Source organism: Semicossyphus pulcher, unplaced genomic scaffold, assembly GCF_022749685.1.
Source record: "Semicossyphus pulcher isolate SPU_LCO1_2020_fin unplaced genomic scaffold, fSemPul1.0.p SCAF_17, whole genome shotgun sequence".
NCBI classification, from domain to species: Eukaryota; Metazoa; Chordata; class Actinopteri; order Labriformes; family Labridae; genus Semicossyphus; species Semicossyphus pulcher.
In genome coordinates this window covers 29,024,673-29,050,000 of record NW_027211681.1, presented here as the reverse complement: position 1 = coordinate 29,050,000, position 25,328 = coordinate 29,024,673, and the positions used below count along the sequence as shown (strand labels likewise).

Sequence of the window (25,328 nt, the reverse complement as noted above, 5' to 3'; positions counted from 1 at the left end):
GACCTTTCTGCAGAAAAGCCTTTCTGTCACAGTTAGATTTTGGAAGTGTTCATGGTTTGGCCTCAGTAAAACCTCAACACTTGGTTTTCAGACCGGACATGAGAAGAAGAGTTACAGAGAAGCTATCACACTCACCAAAGTGGGCACAAACATAACGACATGTTTGTAGGGGATCCAAAACGTAAACACTTTAAGCAGAATGCTAATACATGCTAACAACATGCTAATGTTAAGGGGGTATTTTTACCATGTTCACAATCGTGTTAGCATGCTAACACTAGCGAATTAGCAGTAAACAAAAGGTGTAACGAGGCTGATGGCATGTGATGTGCAGGTATGTAGTCACTGATACAGACAGCACAGTTCGTACAGCAGGTTTAACAGCGTCTCCTCGCCCTCTGTCAGTCTCTATAGACGGAGTCGAGTGGAACGACGTGAAGTTTTTCCAGCTGGCGGCTCAGTGGCCGACTCACGTCAAACACTTTCCTGTCGGGATCTTCGGCTACAACAAACCCTGAACCCCCCCCCTTTGCCTTTTTCACTCACATCCTGTCGGATTAGAAATATTTCTACCATGTACGTTAGTTTTTAATCATTTATATGAATTCTGTGGATATTTATTACTTCCTGTAAATAATGTCAACAGTCTGAAGTGTTTGTGTTTGTCTAATAATAATTATGATAATTATAATAACAGTATTGTTTCACCTGTTAATGTTTTGAAGTCTGGATTTTAAAACTGGTTTTAAATGTTTGTAGAGTTGTTGCCATAGCAACAAGTCCTTAAACTGGATCCTACAAACTGCTCTCTGCCTGTGTGTGAAGTGACTGTTAATATTTCTTGCTTTAAAAATATCAAACAACCACAAACCAGGACAGAAAAGCAGACTGATGTTACCTCACAGAGCACAGGAGCTGCTGGTGCACCGCTGCCACCATCTAGAGTTCTGTGTTTGAAATGATCCGACAGGAGATTTGTTGAACACACAATAACAATCAAACTAACAGATCGAGGCAGCAGTAGACGCCCAGCTCTCCTGTTCTTCATGGTAAAATCAGTGTTTTTCTGAATGGAGTCTGGTGTGTGTGCAGAGAGCGATGTAACGTCTGTGTGTGGTTAAAACAATCATCTTCCTCTGTAACAAAAAGGTCTATCTCTGTAGGGATCCTTTCTGTCATGTTGTCACACACTTAGAAGAACAATCTGAGCCTGTCAGTGGAAACAACAAGAACTTTTAGTGGACGACCTTTGACCCATCAAGGATTATGTTGCAGCCGTTACAGCCTGTTTCACTGCTGCAGGATGAAGCAGTCATTTAATTTGTCTAAAATCTGTTAAATTGTTTTGGATGGTAAACCCAGTCTTAACTGCCATTTCTGCTTTAAACTGAGTTATCGAACGATAAGAATGACATAAAGGGCAGAAAGTTTGAAGCACTGTCATGGACGACTGTGGAGGAATCCAAACTCTCCCCCGACTGCAGACTTTTCCTCAGACTCAGTCAGACGTGTTTCTGCTGCACGGATTTAACCCTTTAAAAAGCATGGAGCAGTTTTGTAAAATAAGTGAAAAACATGTGATTTGTTTGAAACAATAAACAGAAGTCGAACTGATGTCTGTTTGCTCTCTATCTGTGAATGTTATCTGTCTGTAGGAAATACTGTTGTAATGATGGACCAATCCGAGAGGAGAAAGAGACACACATCACTGTTCTTTAATATTTGAAGGAAACACGGTCACGTTCACATCATCCAATAAGCTTTGATTTAGCTATCTGCTGCTGTTTCCAATCAACCAATCAGATCACAGAACATCATGACAGGCGTCTCTTCTTCCCAGTGTTGTTTGAGGTTACATATGCGCTCACACACTCACAAACAAACGTACAGTTATGTATCCACTGAATCAGCAGGTCAGGTCTGAGACCGGTGTAGAGTCTCTGTTTGAAAGAGTTCATGGTCTTCATGGAGTTCATGAAACAACAAAGACCTTCAGTGGCTTTAACTAAATCTCATAATCATCTTACGCGCCAAATCTATATTTCAAACTCAGTGCAGATATTCATTCAGGTGAAACACTACTGCTCCAGTCGCCTCGAACACCAACAGTCCTGAAAGTCCTCCTTCGTCAGGGCATGCTTCAAAGTCTTTGCAAACAAAATTAAAATGGTAAATCTTCTTCATGACTGAAAGGTGAACGATTCATGATGCAAGTAAATGTCTTTGAATGATGGGAGGTTTGTGAGGATGAAGACAGTCCAGTCTTAGAGGTCACAGGCACTCAGAGACACGTCCACACTGGACACCAGAGTAAGTCATGAAGAAGTATCAGCAGAATTAAGCGTTCCACCAGGAACCTGTTGGAGCTGTAGAAACTCATCAAAGATGATTAAACCCAATACACCTTAAAGAACCTAAAAGAATATTATATTCAAAGATTTGTCAGATCATTAAAACAGTTTGAGGAGTTCATCCAAGCCTTCACATGTTTCAGAAACCTGTCAGAACTGTACAGATCCATCAGAGCCTTCAGGAACCTGTTACAAGCTTTAGATGTCAATCCAAACCTTAATACAGATAACAAATTACAGGTTAGAGTATCCAAGAAACTCCCTCCCAGAACCTTGAAGAGCGATCAGAAGTGTATTCATACCCTCAGAAAATCACAAGAACCATGCACTTTATGTAGGAACCTACAGGAACATCTGGAAACTGTCAGGAACTTCTTACAACCTTTAGAACTGTATCTAAACCTGAAGATAAAATAAACCATAGGAACCTTCTCAGAACCCTTAATAGTTTTCAGACTGAGGAACCTCACAGGAACCCATCACATTCTGCAGGACCCTGTTGGAACCTCTGAGGATGAATTAAGACAGTCCAAGACGTTGTAGAATCTTTCTGTAGAACCTTTGGGATCTTTGGAAACCCAAGTGAAATAGAGTCCATGTTTACAAACCTCTCGCAACATTTAAAAAATCCATAAGAACTTTATCGAGTTAACTGTCTGGAATCTGTTAGAACTTTTAGACATCTACCAAACCTTTTGATAAATAACTGATTTAATCAGGAACCTGTCAGAATATACAGAAACCTATTGGAACCTTTAGAAATCCATCAGAATTATTCATCAAGACCCTGTTAGAACCTTTTTGGACACGTAAGAACCAGAACTTCTAGAAGCCCTCCACGTGGCAGTATGCCTCCAGTGAGGAGAAGACGATGTACATTAACCACAGGCTGAAGAACAGGCAGGTGGTGAGGATTTTGGGGACTCTGGGTCCGCCGAGCTCCCCGCCGATCTCCGGCCGGCGGCGGTAGATCAGGACGCCGATGCAGATGAAGGCAAAGATGGTGAAGAGCGTGACGGAGAAGGCCAGTGTGCCTGGGTCGACCCTGAACTCCTGACCCTTCGAAGAGTGGTAGATGGCAGCGATGGACCAGGCCACACCGATACCAAGGAAGACGTTGACAGCGTTACTTCCTGTCACGTTGCCGATGGAGGCGTCGGCGTATTGGTCCTGGATGGCAGCCACCTTACTGGCAAAGGTGTCTAAGAGAGAAAGTGGAAAGAGGAAGTCATGATTGAGGTAAGACTGTTTATCAGATATATTAGCTCCAACTAAAAACACATAACCTCATGTTTTTGGAGTTGTGACAAATACAAGGCACTAAAAGTCAATTGATCTGTTCCATATCCTGATATTTTGACCCGTTCCCTTCCCAAGGTCAAATTACTTCATAGAAGTAAGACCAGGTCCAACTGGATTGACAGTCCTGTTTTCACTGCCACTTGGTAGCTGCTGAATTATCTACAACATCATTGGATGCTGTTACAAGTAGAACTAACGACACCTGTACACACCTGTGTAGTTGGGTATGGTTAAAATGTCAGACTTAGTTTTGATGGTTAGAATGAGTTCTGGGTCTTCTTTGATCTCTGTCAGATCAAGTACTACATGAGAACTCATCCAGAACGTCTAAAACAAGTCTCAATATGATCGCTGTGTCCTCAGAGTTTACCATGCTAGCTGCTCAAACTGCCAAACAGAAAATAAAGAAATAAAGCATCAGAACAACCACAGCCTTCAGCCGATTCTACATTTACCAGTTTTTAACCCCAATTGGAACGGCCAATGGATGTATTTTAATGTAATAAAGTAAGGACAGTATTCGGTCTTGTATCATGGTCTTGTATCATACCTGGGACGGATGTACCCAAAGCAACAAACACCACAGCAGTGACGGAGTCTTTGAGGCCGACGGTGCAGCCGAAGTGAGACGCCAGGTCACCGATGACCGCCGTCAGCAAGCCGATGACGGAGATAGAGACGACGAAGCAGGCCCAGCCGTTCCAGTAGTCAGTGGGAGGAACGAAGGCAAACAGAAGCTTCCAGAAGACAGTGAGGAAGTGCATGACGTAGTCAAAACAGGAGGGCATCTTCTCCTCGCAGTCATCGTCATCATCGTCACCTGGGCAGGAGAAGGAGGCAGAGCCAGGAGGAGTCAACGCTGATTCATGTTTAAAGCTTTGGCAGGTTATTCTCCAATGAGTGGGAACTTTGGTCAACTTGGAGAGCCTGTTTCCTTTAATCACTTTTGTCCCCAGAAACAGACATGAACACAGGACCTGCCTTAACTTCTGAAGACTCAGGTAAAGTTCTTACCAGAGCTGACAGTGATCGCCTCCACAAACTGCTCCCTCCAGCTGTTTGTCCCGATCACCAGAGCCAGGTTGGTCTTTTTCAGAAGTTTATCCACGGTGCTCTGAAAGACAACAGGTCACAGGAAACACGTCAATCCATCCATCAGTTCCATCAGTGAGTTTCCATGACTGATGATCACACAGTAAACTATTGGTGTGCTTCAGGTTTTTTCTGAATGTGTTTATTTTGATGTAAGTAATAAATCAGAATCACCTTAAACTCGTACGACTCCTCTATGACGACCTCCAGCTTGATGTGCTCGCCCAGCGTCGGTCTGCCCATCTCAGCAATCCGCCTCTCCTCCTCCTCCTTCTTGGTCAAAACCTCCTCACCCCCCTCCTCTGAGAGAGACCGAGAGGCGGGACAGCTTGATCAGCCTCATCTCATTTCACTCTCTTCACATCAACAGGTTTTATAAAAACAAAAAGAGTGGGACGACTCGACTGATGGATGGATACATGAACGAACACACAGATGGACAGATGACTGGATGGATGAGTTCATTGATGGGTGGATGGACAGATGGACCAACACTTTGACATGTAGGTGGATAAAAGGATGGCAGGACAGACGGACGACTACAAACATAGATAAATGGAGAGATGATAAGACGGACAAATGGACCAACAGACTGATTGATTGATTGATTGATTGATGGATCAGTTGACAGATGTCTGGTTATACGGATAGATGGATGACTACATAGACAGAGAGGTCGATGGTAGGACAGACATATGGACGGATAGATTGATTGATACGAGGATGGATGGGGGGGGGGTGTTAGGATGGAAGGAAGGACAGAAGACCACATGAACAGATTCAGTCTGTTCTTTTGTCATCAGGGGTAGAGATGAAGATGGATGGATGGTTTAACCAATGATCGGTGCTCACCAGTGAGTAATAGACCAATGACAGAAGGATGTATCATTCATCCAGTCACACAGATGAAAAGATTGATTGATAGATAGATTGATAAACTGATAAATGGATGACAAATGAACAGACTGGATGGACGTGTCAATGGATCTAAGGACAGACGGACGACTGAACAGATGAACTGTTGCTGCTAATGCTAATAGTAGACCTGTTGACTTCAACTGTTACAATTACGATTACCTCAGCCTTTATCATTACTCTGCTTCTCTCACTAATTTATTTATTTATTTATTTATTTAGCCAATCTTCACCCTAGTCTACCACTATTATTGGCATTGTAACGATCAGTATGTGTCTGTTGTTGTTCATGTAACAAGGACATATATTGTTGTTGCTCTCTTTGCCTGTCTCTATCCTGCATCTCCTTCTATCCCATGTTCGGCCCATCCAGTCTCTTCAGATGGCTGTTCAACATGAGTCTGGTTCTGCTCGAGGTTTCTGCCTGTTAAAGGAAGTTTTTCTGCCAATGTGCCGAATGTTGCTAAGTGCTACTCATGGTGATTCATGTTGGGCCTCTCTTTAAATAACTTAACAAAGAGTCGGTCTAGACCTGCTCTTTCTGTAAAGTTTCTCGAGATAACCCTGGCTATGATTTGGAGCTATACAAATAAAATGTGATTGATTGATGAACGGATGGATGGATGATGTTGGATGGTCCAGACAAAGGGCTGTCTGATGGAGAGACACATGGATGCTTTGGTAATTAACAGAGTGATGAACAGACTGAAGGATGAATCATGGACAGAAACAAGGTTGATGGACTAAAGGGACACAACAGGCTGGATGGAAGGTGGAACCGATGGATGATTGGACACCTTGATAGAGACTGATTGGAGGATGGTTTGAGGGATGAATTGAAGGTGCAGACGAACCAACGTATGCAGTTAGTGGCCATATAAAGGTAAGGAGGGACTGATGTACAGATGGATGTACCTGTGATGTTGACGATGGCGGTGGGGGCTGGGTGGTCTCGTCCCTGGACCTTCCTGTAGACGTCTCTGCCTGAACAGGTGAACACAAACACCTAAACATCCTGAGCTCAACACCTGAGACAGTCCTGGAACTTCCCCGCCTCCATCCATCAAGATCTTAAACATACTCAAAGAGAAGATGAAAAAACGTCGGATTCTGACTGCATGGAGGAGCAGGAGCATCAGCGCTGCAAAGACTGAATATCTAACTAACGTGGTGATGAAGCTGTAACACACTCATATTCATGATCACATGACCTGCTGTGTTTCGTCTGCGGACATGAAGCTGGAGAGAAAAAACTGAAATGTGTCTGAAACCATAAAAATAAGCCTCGGGTGAAAACAGAGCATGCTCAGTAGACATGGCCTCAGAGGAGACGATTTCCCATCAGCCTCATCAGCATCACACCACAGGGTCTGTGAGGTCAGCAGTGTTTGTCGTGCAGTGTTAATGCATGCAGTCAGGACAGAGAGCGTTGCCACCCGACATGCTTCCTGTTGTTTGGACCAACGTGAGGACGATGCTCTGGTTTGTTCAGGTGAAACATTCTTTCTCTGTCCGTCATGTCTGTCATGTTTCTGACAGTTATGTGACGCCAACTGGGAAGCAGGAAGAGCGACAGAGTGGCAACATGCATTAGCCTCAGAGCTAGCTAACAGTGAAAAGTGAGCTACTGCAAAGGGGAACTCTGGTGCTTTTCAACCTGGGCCCTTTGTTTCAGGTCAAAACAATCAGTCGATGTGTTCACCCTGCAGCAGTGAAACAGGCTGTTATGGCTGCAACATAAACCCTGATGGGTCAAAGGTCGTCCACTAAAAGTTGTTTCCACTGACAGGCTCAGATTGTTATTCTAAGTGTGTGACAACATGACAGAAAGGATCCCTACAGAGATAGACCTTTTTGTTACAGAGGAAGATGATTGTTTTAACCACACACAGACGTTACATCGCTCTCTGCACACACACCAGACTCCATTCATAAAAACACAGATTTTACTCCTTGAAACAAATCAAAAATAGGGCCATGGTTTAAAAATACTAGAATTTCCCTTTGAGGAAACACAACAAGCTCTCCATGTTGGCAGAAACAAACTAAACTGTCCTTCAAAGGGAACTGGGATGAAGAACTTCAGTGCATCGTCCTCCTGCTGACTGTTCTGTTCTGGTCCATAACTCTATGGACTGTTGTCAGGCTCAGCAGGAAAGACATTTGGAGTTCAGCATGTTTATCTGGACCATGCTACGAACCCACGAGACGGACCGTTTATTATCTGGAGATGTTGAATCTGTAAAATCTGCTGGTAGAACGTCAGTATATTTTGTTCCCACGTGTTTGTACCATAAATGACGTACAGACTGTCATGAGCATCAGTCAGTCTCTGTTTTTAGATCATAGAGGCAGCCGGGGATGTTATTGTATTTTAAGGGGCGTCTTTTTGTCTCCATGGGGTGATAAATAAGAGCTTTCACTGTGACATTAAAGTGCAGCATCCCTGTTATCGTAGCTTAAAGTGTGGAAACACTTTAGAGCAGACGTTTCCACCTCTGGGGCTCGTCTTACCATACAGCTGTTGGTCTAAGAAGTCGTACAGAAAGGATAAACTAAGTCAGATAAACAGAGAAAGTTCCCACATGAAGTCATTGATATGAGACAGAGTGTGAGGGTTTGGGTTCACCTACCTGTTTTGACAAATCCACCTATAAGAGGTCAGAAAATCAAAATTAGCTTTGATTTAAGTGATTCTTCACTTTAATGATAGGACACGGCAGACAGAGACACAACGAAGGAGACGGAAGCAAAAAGAAAAAGGGAAACATGAGAGCAGCTTACCGACTTCCTGAAGCAACACAGCTGAAGAGAGGAAACAGACATGAAGCAGAAAATCAGAAGAGACGAGCAGAAAGGAGAAGCTGCTGCCATCTTCTAAAGATGCAGATCTGACAGCAGGAAGCGTTCAGATTATCCTCCAACGCTTCTGTCGCTGTAACGACTTTGTTAAGTGTTTCAGGTTTCATTTCACTCCAAACCAAAACTGTGAGATGAAAACAGACACAGGCAGGTTTAATACAGCGGGGATACACAGACAGAGGAGACGTACGGATCTGTTCACGCCTTTCCTAACATAAGATGTGCCTTTACATGTCCCAGCCAGCTGCATCAGCTAACGCTCCTCAACGCTCCTCTTCTTACCTCTGTCAAAAACCATCGTCTGCACACAGGTCCAGACAGCCCCCGTCTGTGTCGCGACATCATTGAAAATGAGGGAAACCGTCCTGATTTTCAGGCTTAAATTAAGGTTTGAATTGAATTGAATCGACCCAAACATGTTTATCAAACCTGTCCTAAACTGTAAGTTGGTTTGTCCCAGCAGGGACCAGCTTGTTCTAACCTGTTCTAACCTGTTCTAAGCTGTTCTAAGCTGTTCTAACTTGTCCTAATAGGTAATAGGTCCCTTCCTGTCCCTAAACGTACTAACCAATCTCGCCCTGTTGTCCCAAACAGTCCTGACCTCTACACACGTGGTTATAAAAGTTCTAACCTGTCCGAACCCGTCAGAACATCTCCAATCATCTCCACCGTGTCCCGACCAGTGGAAGATCTCCCATCGTCACAAGTCCCAACATCTCAAACCAGTTCTAACATCTCAAACCAGTTCAAACATCTCAAACCAGTTCGAACATCTCAAACCAGTTCTAACATCTCAAACCAGTTCAAACATCTCAAACCAGTTCAAACATCTCAAACCAGTTCTAATATCTCAAACCAGTTAAAACATCTCAAACCAGTTCTAACATCTCAAACCAGTTCAAACATCTCAAACCAGTTCTAACATCTCAAACCAGTTCAAACATCTCAAACCAGTTCTAACATCTCAAACCAGTTCAAACATCTCAAACCAGTTCTAACATCTCAAACCAGTTCAAACATCTCAAACCAGCTCTAACATCTCAAACCAGTTCAAACATCTCAAACCAGTTCAAACATCTCAAACCAGTTCAAACATCTCAAACCAGTTCAAACATCTCAAACCAGTTCTAACATCTCAAACCAGTTCTAATATCTCAAACCAGTTCTAACATCTCAAACCAGTTCAAACATCTCAAACCAGTTCTAACATCTCAAACCAGTTCAAACATCTCAAACCAGTTCTAACATCTCAAACCAGTTCTAATATCTCAAACCAGTTCTAATATCTCAAACCAGTTCTAACATCTCAAACCAGTTCTAACATCTCAAACCAGTTCTAACATCTCAAACCAGTTCAAACATCTCAAACCAGCTCTAACATCTCAAACCAGTTCAAACATCTCAAACCAGTTCTAACATCTCAAACCAGTTCAAACATCTCAAACCAGTTCTAACATCTCAAACCAGTTCAAACATCTCAAACCAGCTCTAACATCTCAAACCAGTTCAAACATCTCAAACCAGTTCAAACATCTCAAACCAGTTCAAACATCTCAAACCAGTTCAAACATCTCAAACCAGTTCTAATATCTCAAACCAGTTCTAACATCTCAAACCAGTTCAAACATCTCAAACCAGTTCTAACATCTCAAATCAGTTCTAACATCTCAAACCAGTTCTAACATCTCAAACCAGTTCTAATATCTCAAACCAGTTCTAATATCTCAAACCAGTTCTAACATCTCAAACCAGTTCAAACATCTCAAACCAGTTCTAACATCTCAAACCAGTTCAAACATCTCAAACCAGTTCTAACATCTCAAACCAGTTCAAACATCTCAAACCAGTTCTAACATCTCAAACCAGTTCTAACATCTCAAACCAGTTCTAACATCTCAAACCAGTTCAAACATCTCAAACCAGCTCTAACATCTCAAACCAGTTCTAACATCTCAAACCAGTTCTAACATCTCAAACCAGTTCAAACATCTCAAACCAGTTCTAACATCTCAAACCAGTTCAAACATCTCAAACCAGTTCTAACATCTCAAACCAGTTCAAACATCTCAAACCAGCTCTAACATCTCAAACCAGTTCTAACATCTCAAACCAGCTCTAACATCTCAAACCAGTTCAAACATCTCAAACCAGTTCTAACATCTCAAACCAGTTCTAACATCTCAAACCAGTTCTAATATCTCAAACCAGTTCTAACATCTCAAACCAGTTCAAACATCTCAAACCAGTTCTAACATCTCAAATCAGTTCTAATATCTCAAACCAGTTCAAACATCTCAAACCAGTTCAAACATCTCAAACCAGTTCAAACATCTCAAACCAGTTCAAACATCTCAAATCAGTTCTAACATCTCAAACCAGCTCTAACATCTCAAACCAGTTCTAACATCTCAAACCAGTTCTAACATCTCAAACCAGTTCAAACATCTCAAACCAGTTCTAACATCTCAAACCAGTTCTAACATCTCAAACCAGTTCAAACATCTCAAACCAGTTCAAACATCTCAAACCAGTTCTAACATCTCAAACCAGCTCTAACATCTCAAACCAGTTCTAACATCTCAAACCAGTTCTAACATCTCAAACCAGTTCAAACATCTCAAACCAGTTCTAACATCTCAAACCAGTTCAAACATCTCAAACCAGTTCTAACATCTCAAACCAGTTCAAACATCTCAAACCAGTTCTAACATCTCAAATCAGTTCAAACATCTCAAACCAGTTCTAACATCTCAAACCAGTTCTAACATCTCAAACCAGTTCTAATATCTCAAACCAGTTCTAACATCTCAAACCAGTTCAAACATCTCAAACCAGTTCTAACATCTCAAATCAGTTCTAACATCTCAAACCAGTTCTAACATCTCAAACCAGTTCTAATATCTCAAACCAGTTCTAACATCTCAAACCAGTTCAAACATCTCAAACCAGTTCAAACATCTCAAACCAGTTCAAACATCTCAAATCAGTTCTAACATCTCAAACCAGTTCTAACATCTCAAATCAGTTCTAACATCTCAAACCAGTTCAAACATCTCAAACCAGTTCAAACATCTCAAACCAGTTCAAACATCTCAAACCAGTTCTAATATCTCAAACCAGTTCTAACATCTCAAACCAGTTCAAACATCTCAAATCAGTTCTAACATCTCAAACCAGTTCTAACATCTCAAACCAGTTCAAACATCTCAAACCAGTTCTAATATCTCAAACCAGTTCTAACATCTCAAACCAGTTCAAACATCTCAAACCAGTTCAAACATCTCAAACCAGTTGTAACCAGTTGTAACCACTCTCAATCTGTTCAGACGGACACCTGTTCTGTGTTTACCTTCTCTAACTCGACCTACTACATCCTCAACTATCCCAAACCAGTCCTTATCAGCCCCAAACCAGTCTCATCTGTTCTCTGTGGTTACTTGTTGTAGCTAACCTTAACCAGTCCAAACTGGTTCTAACAACCCACCACTAACAGCTCTGACCAATAGAAGGTCAGCTGAAGGTGTTCTGAAGAAGGAGGCAGCACAGGTGTGGCGACAGCAGTAAACTGAACCAAAGCAGAAAATAGTGATTCAAGATAGACGAAGAAAAGGTCAAAGGTCATCTGAGAGGTCAGGGTGCCTCTGCGCACCTGTCCATCTCCTCCTGTTCCAATATGGCTCCTGCAGCTGTATGTAGAAGCTGGCCTGCTTATCGTACTCGTCATGGTCAATTATGTTAACGGCTATTGTCTTCCTGCGGACGAGAGAGTGCAGACAACAACAATGGGAGGGGGGGTCAGAGGTCAGGGGTCATGCATTAGTTCTCAAACACACTCATCAAGACAACGCGACAGGACTACATCGTTATGGTGTTACAGTCACCGAGGCAGCAACGTGGAACAGGTATGAGGAGATGACCCGACCTCACCTGTCTGACAGGAAGGACGTTAAAGTCACAATGAAACAAACGACCGTCTCACCTCAGCTGAGTCTGAACTTCGATCTCATGATGCTAACACGCGGTCACACCTACACCTGCGTCGCACAGATTGTCAGCGTGGGTCTGATGACGTGAAACAGTCCGGCTTCTTCTCCAGGTTAAAGAAGCTCAGGGACTGAGAAGGGTTTAGTATGTCAGGTTGTTCAGTCATTTCCTGTTTTACTTTGTCACTTTGCTCCTTGTGTGTCGCTCTGTCGTGACTTGCGGCCCGCCCTCATTGTTTCCACCTGTGTGTGATCAGTCTCACCTGTCCCAGGTTACCTCCAGTCGTCCCGATTCATGTGTTTCCATGTGTGCTGATGTGTCCCGAGGCTGTGCGAGTGTCTGACCGTGTTTTCTGACCTTTAGAGTTTGTTGATTTCTCAGCTGCTGCCTGAGGACTAGTCTGCTCCGGGGTCGCGATAACTCCTTCATGTGACTTCAAGTTCTTCATCGATAAGCTTTTCAGCCGCCACGTCTTAACGGGCGCGACACGTTCTCTTCACATTATTTCCAAATGATTTTTGTTTAATGACATGAAATGTTTTTGACCTCGCAGTGAATCCGTGCGATGGAGAGGAACATCAGTGTTCAGGACTAAACGAGCGACGGACAGGTGGAAAAAAGCTCATTAATTATTAAGAGGATTAAACTCCTTTGTCGGGGTAACCACGCTCTAAGTTCTGTAACGCTGCTTCTCATAAAGCTTCGAGAATGTAAACAGGAAGTACTCTGGCGAGATTAAATAAAGCGTAGTCTTCTGAGAGGACATGAGACGGACGCCCTGAGGACGTGGATGTTTCAGCTCTGACCTTCATTGTGACTTTAACTATCACATATCTACAGATGGATTGGTGATGTAACCCCGTGAGGTCTTGAGTCTGGTTGAAGGTCATTAGGAACATGGTTGGGGTTAAAGGGGGCGGGGTTACAGCACAAGGAGGCGACAGCCCCACCTTTCCTCCCACTCATCTCCAGCAGCCGAGGCTCTCCGATCTCCAGGAAGAAGTTCTTGTTTTTCTCATATTCTTCGTCGTCAATGATATTGATCTGAATATTTTTACTGAAAGAGAAAAAGAGAAAAGTTGCAGAAGAAGAAATGAAGCCGTGTGAGGCGTGAAAAGACGACAGAGAAGGAGGCGGAGTCAACCTGAGCAGCTGAACAGGTTCAGGTGAGATCAAAGCAACAGTCTGATCTTTATTTGACATCATCATACTTCACACCTGCACAGGTGTAAACATCAAGGCCAACACATTTCAGTCTCACTCAGTTAGCCTGACATTGTGACCCAGGAAATGTTAGCTTCAGCCTCCTTCATTTAGCAGGGTACCATGAAATGTGTTCGGATGATACCACGACCTGGGACCTGTTAGCTTTAGCCTGTTAGCACAATATCAAAGAGCTTAATTAAAAGCCTTTCACAGTTTTGTTAATGAGTCACACATTAAATAATTAGCAAGAGAAGAAGCACTTGACTGATGGAGCTCGTGTTAGCTTAATATGCTAGCAAGCTACAGCTGCTAGTCACACGTTTTACTCACACTGTCTGAACTCCAGGACTCACCGATTTTTAAATAACTGTGGATTTAAATGCGCCGTATGAGGATAAGACTGACAGGTTAGCAACAGTAACTAAGGGGCGGGGCTTAGCTTGAAGTCAGTGACCATTTGCTCATCCATCCAAAGAACCTGTGCAGAGGTCAGTGTCCGCGCTGCTCACAGCATTTCATGTTTTATTCGCACTTTTCCTTTTTTCACTTTTTCCCTCCTTCGTTCCTCCTCGTCCTCTTCCCTCATCTCTCCCACTGATGAAGTTTTGTTTCCTTGTTTTTAACCAACAGGCTTCCACATCGTGATCCCCCACTCAACTGATGAGTGTGACTCCACACAGGTGTGCTAACCTGATGAGTGTGACTCCACACAGGTGTGCTAGCCTGGTTTTGTGTCCTGCAGAGCGCCCCAACAGAGTCGAGTTTCTGCAAGAAGTCGATCCCAGATGAATTGTGTGACATCACTACAGAGAGCAGCGGTGCTTCTTCGTCTCCAAACTCTTCAAATAAATCAAACAAACAGAAACAAAGATGGCGTCCTTTCACTCGGTGCATGATGAGGGACATTAAAGCTGCAACATGTGGAGCCAGTGTGTGTTAAACCTCCCAAACAAGAACCTGCACACACACACACACACACACACACACACACCTGAGACCTGCACACACACACACACACACACACACACACACACACACACCTGAGACCTGCACACACACACACACACACACACACACACTGCCCTGCAGTGTTGGCCGCCTCACGGAGCTGCAGGCTACAGCAGCCCTCATTGGACGGATCCACAGCGTGTGTGTGTGCGTGTGTGTGTGTGCGCACGTGTGTGTGTGTGTGTGTGTGTGTGTGTGTGCCAGCAGCGTGGAAACACAGAAGCGCCTTCATCCATGTCCATGTTTGTTTAATGTGAGCAGATTGATGGTTTGGAGCTTTTGTCTCGGTGAGTCCGGGACACAAGACGTCCTCGTGTCTCACATTTACAACGCGCGCTCTCTACGGCAGCGAGCAGACGTGTTGTTCGTGTTGTTCACCGGATAGTTCACCACATTCATGCTTCAGCTAAGGATCATTTACACATCTATTGATCGCAGATTGTTTTCACATGTAATCATCTTCAGCTCATCAGAGTTTCTCAGAGGCAAAGCTTTGACTTCTCTGCTGCTGATCGCTGAATCCTCCAGAATCAAACAGCTGTTAATGTTTCATCTTCTCATGTGAGTGAATGGATTCATCGTTTGAGTTGGAGCTGAAGCCTGAAGGTCTGAATGTTTCCTCTGTGCAGACGTTCACAGACACTAAAACAGTCATGTTGATATAAAAGTCTAAACTTTGCTGTGAGCCTGTTTATCCTCTCTGCTGTTTTACAAGAGCGCGCTCAGTTCTGTGTGAAGCAACAGAAGCTGAAATCAGACGTGTGCTCAGGTCCGAGACGTGGCCGCGGGCCAGCAGAGACCTCCCCTGCGTCGCTCTGAGAGGAACCGGCTGCACCCGTCCGTCTGCTTTACGGGCCGAGCCGCCGACGATGAGCAGGACCGAGCTGCTGCTGAACACAAGCTGCCCTAATAAGGAAGAGAGCCGCGTGTTGTTTATCTGCCCGACACCAGGAGCCGGACGGTTTGGAGGAGACAAATGACATCTGAGACACCGAGCTGGAATCATCTCACACTCAGCAGAGCACGGAGAGAGGTTAACTCTGGAGCCGGATAACAAACGTCCGACAACAACAACCAGAGACACAGAAACACAAAGACTGACTCTGTTCAGAAACAGATTAACAACAGGACAGTCTGTTATTCTTGCAGTATGATTAAATGCAAAGATGCAAATACATGCAAACCCTCATCTGCTGACCAGATTCACATGAATGTGGTAAGTGAATTTCAGCCAACAGAGCAGGTAAGTATCTTTCACAACCGTGTGGCTGGCGTGTCTCCATCAGCTCACATCACACGGGACAGACGTCGCATGAAGAAGAGGAGGTAACAGACGAGTGAAGACAGACAGACAGAGAGGGAAAGTGGAGCGTGGAGAAGAGGCGTCTCGTGAACGTGACGTCTGTGAGCGACAGCGAGAACTCACAGCCTCATGGATGAAAGAGAAGCAGCCAACATGGCCGACGAGCAGCAGCAACACATTGCCCATCCAGCTGATGTACACACTGAGCAAAGTTCATGTTCATTATTTTCACGGTGTTGTTCTTTGATTTGAAGGTCACATGATTTCAGTTTAATCGTCTCCAAATATGAAATTAGCTTCAGTTAGCTTAGCACAGAAACAGCTGCTAGAAATGTCCTTCTGAGGGACCCGTCCGACTTTATCCTGTGACACAGGAAGTGTAGGATTCACTTGTTATTCACAAACACCTAGGTATTAAGAACTCCCAGCATGCATTGTTGGAGAGTGAAATCTCTCCTCAGACTTTGTTTGATGAAAACAGAAAACAGGAGAGTTTAGAAATCTGTGTGACACTCAGCTGATAACTGTCTCAGGTTCAGCGGCTCCTTCTGAACGTCGAAACCAACACAAGAATTTAGCGTGGCACCTTTTCCATCTCCAGACGCGACTGCACAGCGGACGTGTCTACGCACAGGAAACAATGTGTTGTCTTCACACTCCTGCTGCATGCAGCTGCTATGTTAGACATGTAAACCAGAGGCTAGAAGTCACATGACCCTGTGGAGGCGGAGCTACTGGAGTACTGTTTCTTTGAATAAACCCCCGCTCAAGCCAGCTGCCCATTTACTCAAAACAGAACCGGGAGTAGATCCTCAACTGTTGCACCAAACCTCTGATCAGATTCTGTTGAGTTGTTCCAGAACCACAATCACACACGTCTGGACACAGCCGGCACCGTGGGATGTGGTATCAAAGAGGAACAATGCACCGATCCAATTCTGTAAATGATTAGTACCGAACAAGTGGACTTGTTTCCTGTTCTCCAAAACAGCAGCGTGCACGTCATTAATATACCTCATGGCCACCACGAGCATCTCCTGTTTCAGAGTGGGAAAGAACTGTTTCCAGGTAAATCATCATCACAGTGAATTCAACCTGCAGCTCACTTTCACACATTTTGTGTCTGAATGACTAAAAGGTACAAAAAAGTTTTGAATGGTTTCAGTAAATTCCTTCAGCCAGCCGCAGACTGAACAACAACAGGCCTGTCGTATGAGCTAAAATCAGTGTTTTTCTGAATGGAGTCTGGTGTGTGTGCAGAGAGCGATGTAACGTCTGTGTGTGGTTAAAACAATCATCTTCCTCTGTAACAAAAAGGTCTATCTCTGTAGGGATCCTTTCTGTCATGTTGTCACACACTTAGAATAACAATCTGAGCCTGTCAGTGGAAACAACAAGAACTTTTAGTGGACGACCTTTAACCCATCAAGGATTATGTTGCAGCCATTACAGCCTGTTTCACTGCTGCAGGATGAACACATCTACTGGAGACACTCACATACTGTTTGTACCTGTGAGTCATTTAGAGCCAAAATACGTTCAAACAATATTTGAATGACACAACAATATCTATTAGATTAACACTGTAACTAAACATGTTGCTTCACCATCATCCAGAGGAAGTGTACTTACAAGATCTCATCGTTCTCAAACTCCAGGACTCCATGTGTGTCCTCAAAGTCCTCGCCGCCTCCTTTCGCCGTCCCCTCCATGGTTTTGTACGGCACCACCACAACACCTCGGGCTCCAGACGTCCGGACCACCTTCACCTCCATCATCCCGATGCTCTCGCTCACTGTCACCACCGGCTCCTCGAAGGTAAAGATCCCCGCGTGGTCATCATCAAAGATGGTGACTGTGGCCGTGCATGGCAGACCTAAACCTGCAAGGGCGTCCACGTGGTTCGCCTCGCGTTCGTCTGAGCCAATGCCCTCCGATATGACCCTCACATTGCTGAGGTGAACCAGGAAGTGCTCATCTTCCTCAAAGATATCATCGTCAATAATGTCAATGCGGATTTCCTTTTCGGTCTCGCCTGGCTTGAAGACAATGGTTCCTTCAGTGAACTGGAAGTCTGAGCCGGCATTCGCAGTGACGTCTTCAGTCCGGTAATCCACTGAGACTGTGCTTGTCAGGTCTCCACCACAACGCACCACGTTTAGCGCTACACTGCCACAGTTCTCCAGACACTGGTAAGTACCGGGGTCGAAGAAGAGCTTGGAGGAGAAATCGTTCACTGAAACCTCGGAGCAGATGTCGTGCTGGGTGGCTCTCTTGGCTTGTTCGGCCGCATGCTTCTTCAGGATGTTACCTGCTCCTGTCATGATCCTGGTTGCCTGACAGCGGTAGAAAGCCCGACTCTTCTGCTGCTGGGTTAAAACTTGGTAGTTGGCGAGCTCCATCAGCTGCTCCATCTCCTTCTCGGGATGTTTCTGTTTCAGCTCCTTCAGGATTCTGGCCACCTCTCTGCGCGCCTCCTCCTCGTCCTGCTCCTGTAATTCAAACCCTGTCTCCTCTCCGTGGGAGTTGAGCATTTTCCCGTCCATTTCGATGTCGACCTTCGAGGGAAGCTCTGGTTCTCCCTCTGTTTCGATGATCATTCCTTTCTGCTTCCCCGCTCTGTATCGTTTGTACATGTACTTGTAGAAAAGAAGTCTGCGGTCGGCCACGTAAGCAAATCCAACACAAATGGGAAAGAAGAAGAGTGTGAGCAGCCCCTCCCATATCTCAACAACACCTGGAGAAATCACAGCCAGGATCAGGTAGAGCCAGATGTATGCAAAGACGCTCCAGGTGGCGGTGACGAAGAACACCCTGAGGTGCTTCACCTTCCTGGTCTCTCCCTCAGGAATGACAGACACACAAAGACCGATGATGACGAACATGTTGAAGGCGGCACTTCCTACGATGGTGTTTGGGCCCAGCTCACCTGCATTGAAGTTGTGACCACAAACCTCCACGACCGACAGGAGGATTTCAGGGGCAGAGGAACCGAGCGCCATCAGGGTCAGGTTGGACACCGTCTCGTTCCAGATTCGTACCGTCGTGGTGATCTTCTCCCCGTTTGGTTTCTTGATGGTGATCTGTCTCTCCTGGGAGGTGATGACCTCGATGGACGACATGAAGCGGTCAGCGATGATGGACACACCCAGGAACATGTACGCCAACCCCACGAAGTAGATGGTGGCTCTGGCGAGGCGGTCGGGGAAGGCCGGGTTTTCTGGCTTCCACACCGGGAGTATAACGCCTTCGATGCATTTGACGCTTCCTCCACATTTGGTGCTGTTGCTGATTGTGCTGTTGGAGCTGAGAGCCTGAGTGGAGCCTCCTGCTGCAGAATATGGAAGATGAATTGAGATGACGATTAACAAGAAAAGCAGCCGAAAGGTGGAGAACAGTGTCGAGGTCCTGGTGCTGCTCATGGTGACACCTGAGGTCCCTTAAACCTGAAAGACAAAGAAGGAGACTTTAGTGTTTCAGGTTTCTGATTGGGTTCGGAAAACAGATGACATACAGAAGGCTGAAGTCCCGCCCCATCGACTTCCTGCCTCCTTTACGAACTGAACGTCATTACTTTCTGATCGGGTTTGTTCATTTCTGAGCCTGGATTGTCCCAAATCTCAATTCACTGCGATGGAACGGTTCACATCAGTACTGCTACACATACAAAGAGTGAACCCGAGCCCTGAGTGATACGGTCGTGAAGCCCCTCTAGCCTTCTGCAGCCCTGTCTCATTAAAACTACACTAAAAGCAAAGTTTTGAAGGGAACTTGACGCCAATGTCGACTCAACATTCAGTTCATCGCGCCAAAGAATCCTGACAATGCTGCAGGCTTTCATCATCACAGGCTCAGTCCCCGTCGTGTTAACTCATTCAGCAGAAGACAGAGACGAACACATCAAAACTTTAAGTCATGAATCAAATGTAAAAATCAACTCGTCGGAGCTTTTCATGTTTTCTGTTCACATTACTCTGATGATTAACACATAGTTCAGAGACGATCAATAAGGTGAAGTGATGATGCAGATCATCACGATATGCAACATTCACTTGTGAGGTTTTATGTACTTCACACACTTCTACAGACTTCATGTGGGACGAAACATTTTCCTTTTAAGAGTGAGTTTTATTTCAGTGTCATTAGATTTAGTACTTTAGTTTGGCATGCAGTGAAACATTTAAGGTCATAATAAGCTTCATATATGCACCATTATTACTGTAACATCACTACACCAAGTTATATAATGTAAAAGTTACATAAATGTGTTGTGTTGTGAAACTTCCTGCTCTGACACAAGTGTTCTTCACAAATAAACACTACGCTGCTTGTATAATGCTGCAGACACTGAGCTGTGTCCTCAGTGTAAAATCATCGACCTACCGTCACTCAAACAGTTTCTGACTGAAGAAAAAAAAATCATTCAGAATCTCCACAAACACACGAGCAGAGTTTCATCCTGAGCCGTGAAAACAAACCGTCCTCTTCTCCTCCAGAGAAACAATCAAAGCCAGCAGGAGACGAGGAGCAGAAACACGGTCTGATTATCACACCGAAAACACTGAAGCAACACACTGCTGTGTGTGATGATCCAACTCTGCCTCCTCCTCCTCCTCCTCCTCCTCATCCTCCTCCTCTCTGTCAGCACTCACAACATCATCTGAATCCTCTATGAAGTCTGTGATCTAAACCTAAACTTAATTGTAGCTCGACGTGAGGACCTTTGCTCTTCCCTTTCTTCCGACTGTTTGTGTTAGAAGGAAACATCTTCTCAACTGAACATCAGATCGTCTCAGTCTCTCTGGAGACGCTCACATTGTGGGATGGCCAATCGTATATCTGAGTGTTATATTCTGCTTTGGTTCACATGCTAGCAATATGAAAGAGTTGTTAGCATGTACACTCTGGCTAGCTTGCATGACGTTAAAATCCAATTCTAGCTTCTAACAAGGTTAGCTCTCAGGTGGTGACAAATGATCTGAATGTGTCCAAGAACATGAACAAACCATACAGACCTCCCTTCCCCCAACATGACACAAGCAAACAGCCTTAAAAAACAACTTTAAATAAAGCTTACAAAGGTATGTTAAGAAAAGACATGTTAGCATGAAAAGAAACGTTAGCATGAAAAGACAAGTTAGCATGAAAAGACATGTTAGCATTAAAAGACCTGTTAGCATTAAAAGACACGTCAGCATGAAAAGACAAGTCAGCATGAAAAGACATGTTAGCATTAAAAGACACGTCAGCATGAAAAGACAAGTCAGCATGAAAAGACACGTTAGCATGAAAAGACATGTTAGCATGAAAAGACACATTAGCATGAAAAGACACGTTAGCATGAAAAGACATGTTAGCGTTTAAAGACATGCTAGCAAGAAAAGACCTGTTAGCATGAAAAGTCATGTTAGCATGAAAAGTCATGTTAGCATGAAAAGACATGTTAGCGTTTAAAGACATGCTAGCATGAAAAGACCTGTTAGCATTTAAAGAAATGTTAGCATGAAAAGACACGTTAGCATGAAAAGACACATTAGCATGAAAAGACATGTTAGCGTTTAAAGACATGCTAGCATGAAAAGACCTGTTAGCATGAAAAGTCATGTTAGCATGAAAAGTCATGTTAGCATGAAAAGACCTGTTAGCATGAAAAGACACATTAGCATGAAAAGACAAGTTAGCATGAAAATACATGTTAGCATGAAAAGACACATTAGCATGAAAAGACAAGTTAGCATGAAAAGACACATTAGTATGAAAAGACAAGTTAGCATGAAATGACATGTTAGCATTAAAAGACACGTTAGCATGAAAAGACACATTAGCATGAAAAGACATGTTAGCATGAAAAGACACATTAGCATGAAAAGACACGTTAGCATGAAAAGACATGTTAGCGTTTAAAGACATGCTAGCAAGAAAAGACCTGTTAGCATGAAAAGTCATGTTAGCATGAAAAGACATGTTAGTGTTTAAAGACATGTTAGCATGAAAAGACACGTTAGCATTTAAAGACATGTTAGCGTTTAAAGACATGTTAGCATGAAAATAGATGTTAGCATGAAAAGACCTGTTAGCATGAAAAGTCATGTTAGCATGAAAAGTCATGTTAGCATGAAAAGACCTGTTAGCATGAAAAGGCACGTTAGCATGAAAAGACATGTTAGCATTTAAAGACATGTTAGTGTTTAAAGACATGTTAGCATGAAAATACATGTTAGCATAGACATGTTAGCATGAAAAGACACGTTAGCATTTAAAGACATGTTAGCGTTTAAAGACATGTTAGCATGAAAATAGATGTTAGCGTTTAAAGACATGTTAGCATGAAAAGACATGTTAGCATTTAAAGACATGTTAGCGTTTAAAGACATGTTAGCATGAAAATAGATGTTAGAGTTTAAAGACATGTTAGCATGAAAAGACACGTTAGCATGAAAAGACATGTTAGTGTTTAAAGACATGTTAGTGTTTAAAGACACGTTAGCATGAAAAGACATGTTAGCATTTAAAGACATGTTAGCATGAAAAGACATGTTAGCATTTAAAGACATGTTAGCATGAAAAGACATGTTAGCATTTAAAGACATGTTAGCATTTAAAGACATGTTAGCATGAAAAGACATGTTAGCATTTAAAGACATGTTAGCGTTTAAAGACATGTTAGCATTTAAAGACATGTTAGCATTAAAAAGGGTAACGTTAGCTTTAATAGATGAAGCATTGTTAGGCAAAGAAAATATATATGGTAAAAAAGGATGAAACCATAAAAAACTTTGAAGCGTTATCATGCTAGCATAAAAAACGAATGTAATAAAAACACATTACCTTACGTTACATTAGCATTAAAACAGGGTAACGTGAGCATTTAAGAAAAGCAGCGTTAACATGAATCTCCGGCTGTTTGTCTGCTGCTCAGTCGAAGGATTGGATATCAATCACAAACACACATTTGACTGTTTTAGATCAAATGTGTTTGTTAGTTTCTCCTGCAGTTAAAATCAGTGAACATTTAACGCTGCTCACATTTCAGATTCTTAAAGTACAGTAATTACCTCTGATCTGCTTTCAACTGAAATCTGCAGAGTGTGTGTGTGTGTGTGTGTGTGAGCGGGATTATGTAACACAGCAGACAGAAGTAGGTCTGCCTTCTTGCGTGATCTTGAATCACGACGGTCTGTATGTTCAGTCAGATTACCCATCAGCCATCTCTCTGTGTCTGAGTCAGTCTCATATGTGATAATAGGTCTGACTGTAGATGTTTCGGGCTGATCCCGGGTCAGACTTGCTGTTAACACAGAAACTGCACAAACACGTGTCTGTGGCTTCATTTAAAACAGATTCATAAAATGATGATACGCTTTATTAATTATTTTTTGAATGCACCGCTGCAGACTGGCGTGCATATTCAGAAACAGATTTGGTGTCAGAGTGAAATGAATGCTTCTGTTCCTCACCACGCCTCCTCTCTCCATGTGTGAATCCTCTGTGCTGTAAAGCTTCAGTTGATCTCTGATACCAGTATTAAATAGTACATGTGATCATTTTGTGTCTTCAAGATTCAAACAAACAGAAGTTAACGATCAAATATCAGCTTTGTTTTATTCAAAGTTGAATTCATTTGTGGTCAAAACGTTTTGTTTGTAAATCCAAAAGGTTTTTATTTTGAATCTAAAATGTTTCACTTGTTGCTGTGATGTGACTCTGACCAATAGAGATCACATTTTCACTTTAGGCTCCGCCCACCAGATTCAGCTCAACAACCAGCAAAACTTTATGATTGAAAAGTACAAATTTCTTAATTGCAAACAAAAGTTTTTCATTGATATTGTTTTGATCACAAACTTATTACACTTTCATTAAAAAGTTGATATGTGTGAATTTAATAACAAAGACACAAAAGAACATTTAAATGATCTGACATCTGAAGTGATGCAGCAACAAGCTAACAACAAACTGTAAACTGAACCTTACATCCATCACAGACAAACTCCTGCAGCCTTAGTCAGCACAAACAGATCACTACAACACTGTAACAGCACACCCACGGACACATTGTAACACTGTGCAAACCACATCACAGCAACATCACAGCATGCCTCGTCGCCTTCACACAATGAAGCTATGAATTAAAATCTTAACGTAAAGAAAACTGAAAACAACATTAAGACAATGATCCTACAACGTTACAACAACACACCCACAACCTCTGCACAGCTTTAGTGCACCGACACAAAACTAACCAGTGAGCCATGGCATGAAGCGATCCCTGCAGGAAGCTACCATGACAACATGCACGCGCAGATTTAAACCTCTGAATGCTGCGAGCGTGCCACTTTAACTTTTACAATTTAGGTTGTTTTTTTTAGAAACTTTGTCCAAACACCACCGCTAGCTTCCTGTCAGTTTAACATAAGACATAAAAAAGTTCCCTCAAACATTATTATTATTATACATTATCATATTTTCTACATGAATACAAACTTAATCTCTACTACCATAAGATAAAAATATTACGACATTATTACATCACTACTGTACTGCAGCATCACACCATCACTGCAGAACTCCTACATCCCTTTGCTGAGACCAGTATAACCACATTACTTCAGTATCGTCGCATTTAGAGAATCATGTCAAAAAATAACAATACTTTCCCGGTGCCAGAACACAAACACACCCTTAGTTGTAGTTTGTTGTTTTGTATTGTTTGTGTTGCTTTGCGCTCTTTTCTGCTCTTCAGTTTCTACTTTCCGTTCTTTTATGGAGCCTGCACATCACCACAACCCCATGACTGCAGTATCATCACATTTAGAGAATAATTTAACAACCTAATAACAACATAACTTCAGCCCTCACTGGAGCATCCGTACAGTAACTCTCCTGCAGCATCAGCAGCTCACTGTGTTACATCACCATCTCATCTCCTCCACAGCAGGATGAAAACCTGATGAATCAGAGGGAAATGTTTCAGAGCGGTTCTCACCTCCGGTCCTGACGCTGAGCAGCAGAAGAAGAGAGTGTAGAGCGGGGAGAGCAGCGCCCGATAACCGTCTAAATTTAACAGAAACAGACGCGGCTCTAAACATGGAGGCAGAGCTGCTCGGCCTGCTTATCGTCGCTCTCCCAGCGGGCCATGGCCATACAAGGCTGTGTGGGGCCCGGGGCCATCCAGCAGCTCCTCGTCCCCGCCGACACGTGGGGAGATAACGGCTAACAGCTAGGTGGCAGGAATGCTGGAATAAGTGCCCCCCGCCCCACAACACACATGACATCTGTGCAACCTTCACAGCAGAGAGAAGGTG

At 43.4% G+C, this 25,328-nt stretch overlaps 2 protein-coding genes across 3 annotated transcripts in view; one reads left to right on the top strand and one right to left on the bottom strand.

Annotated features, from left to right (window-relative positions):
- LOC138595418 (phosphofurin acidic cluster sorting protein 1-like) overlaps window positions 1-1,605 on the top strand; it is a 32,141-nt gene extending 30,536 nt beyond the window's left edge. Inside the window, exon 24 of the mRNA XM_069666824.1 lies at window positions 406-1,605. Within this exon, the coding sequence (XP_069522925.1) occupies window positions 406-518 (113 nt within the window). The 3' untranslated portion in view covers window positions 519-1,605. The remainder of the gene's footprint in view (window positions 1-405) is intronic.
- Window positions 1,606-1,693: 88 nt separating this feature from the next.
- On the bottom strand, window positions 1,694-22,863 carry slc8a1a (solute carrier family 8 member 1a). Of its 2 annotated transcripts, none has more exons than XM_069666823.1 (10): window positions 22,852-22,863; window positions 17,656-19,469; window positions 13,457-13,563; window positions 8,445-8,465; window positions 8,294-8,311; window positions 6,576-6,644; window positions 4,920-5,047; window positions 4,668-4,767; window positions 4,204-4,473; window positions 1,694-3,553 (listed from the first exon to the last, which is right to left on the bottom strand). In XM_069666823.1, the coding sequence occupies exons 2-10, from the start codon at window positions 19,443-19,445 to the stop codon at window positions 3,177-3,179; spliced, it is 2,880 nt and encodes a 959-aa protein (XP_069522924.1). In that variant the 5' UTR covers window positions 19,446-19,469; window positions 22,852-22,863; the 3' UTR covers window positions 1,694-3,176. The 2 variants fall into 2 exon arrangements, with proteins under 2 accessions (XP_069522924.1, XP_069522923.1); XM_069666822.1 differs by lacking the exon at window positions 22,852-22,863 and adding an exon at window positions 20,407-20,507.
- Window positions 22,864-25,328: the final 2,465 nt, after the last annotated feature.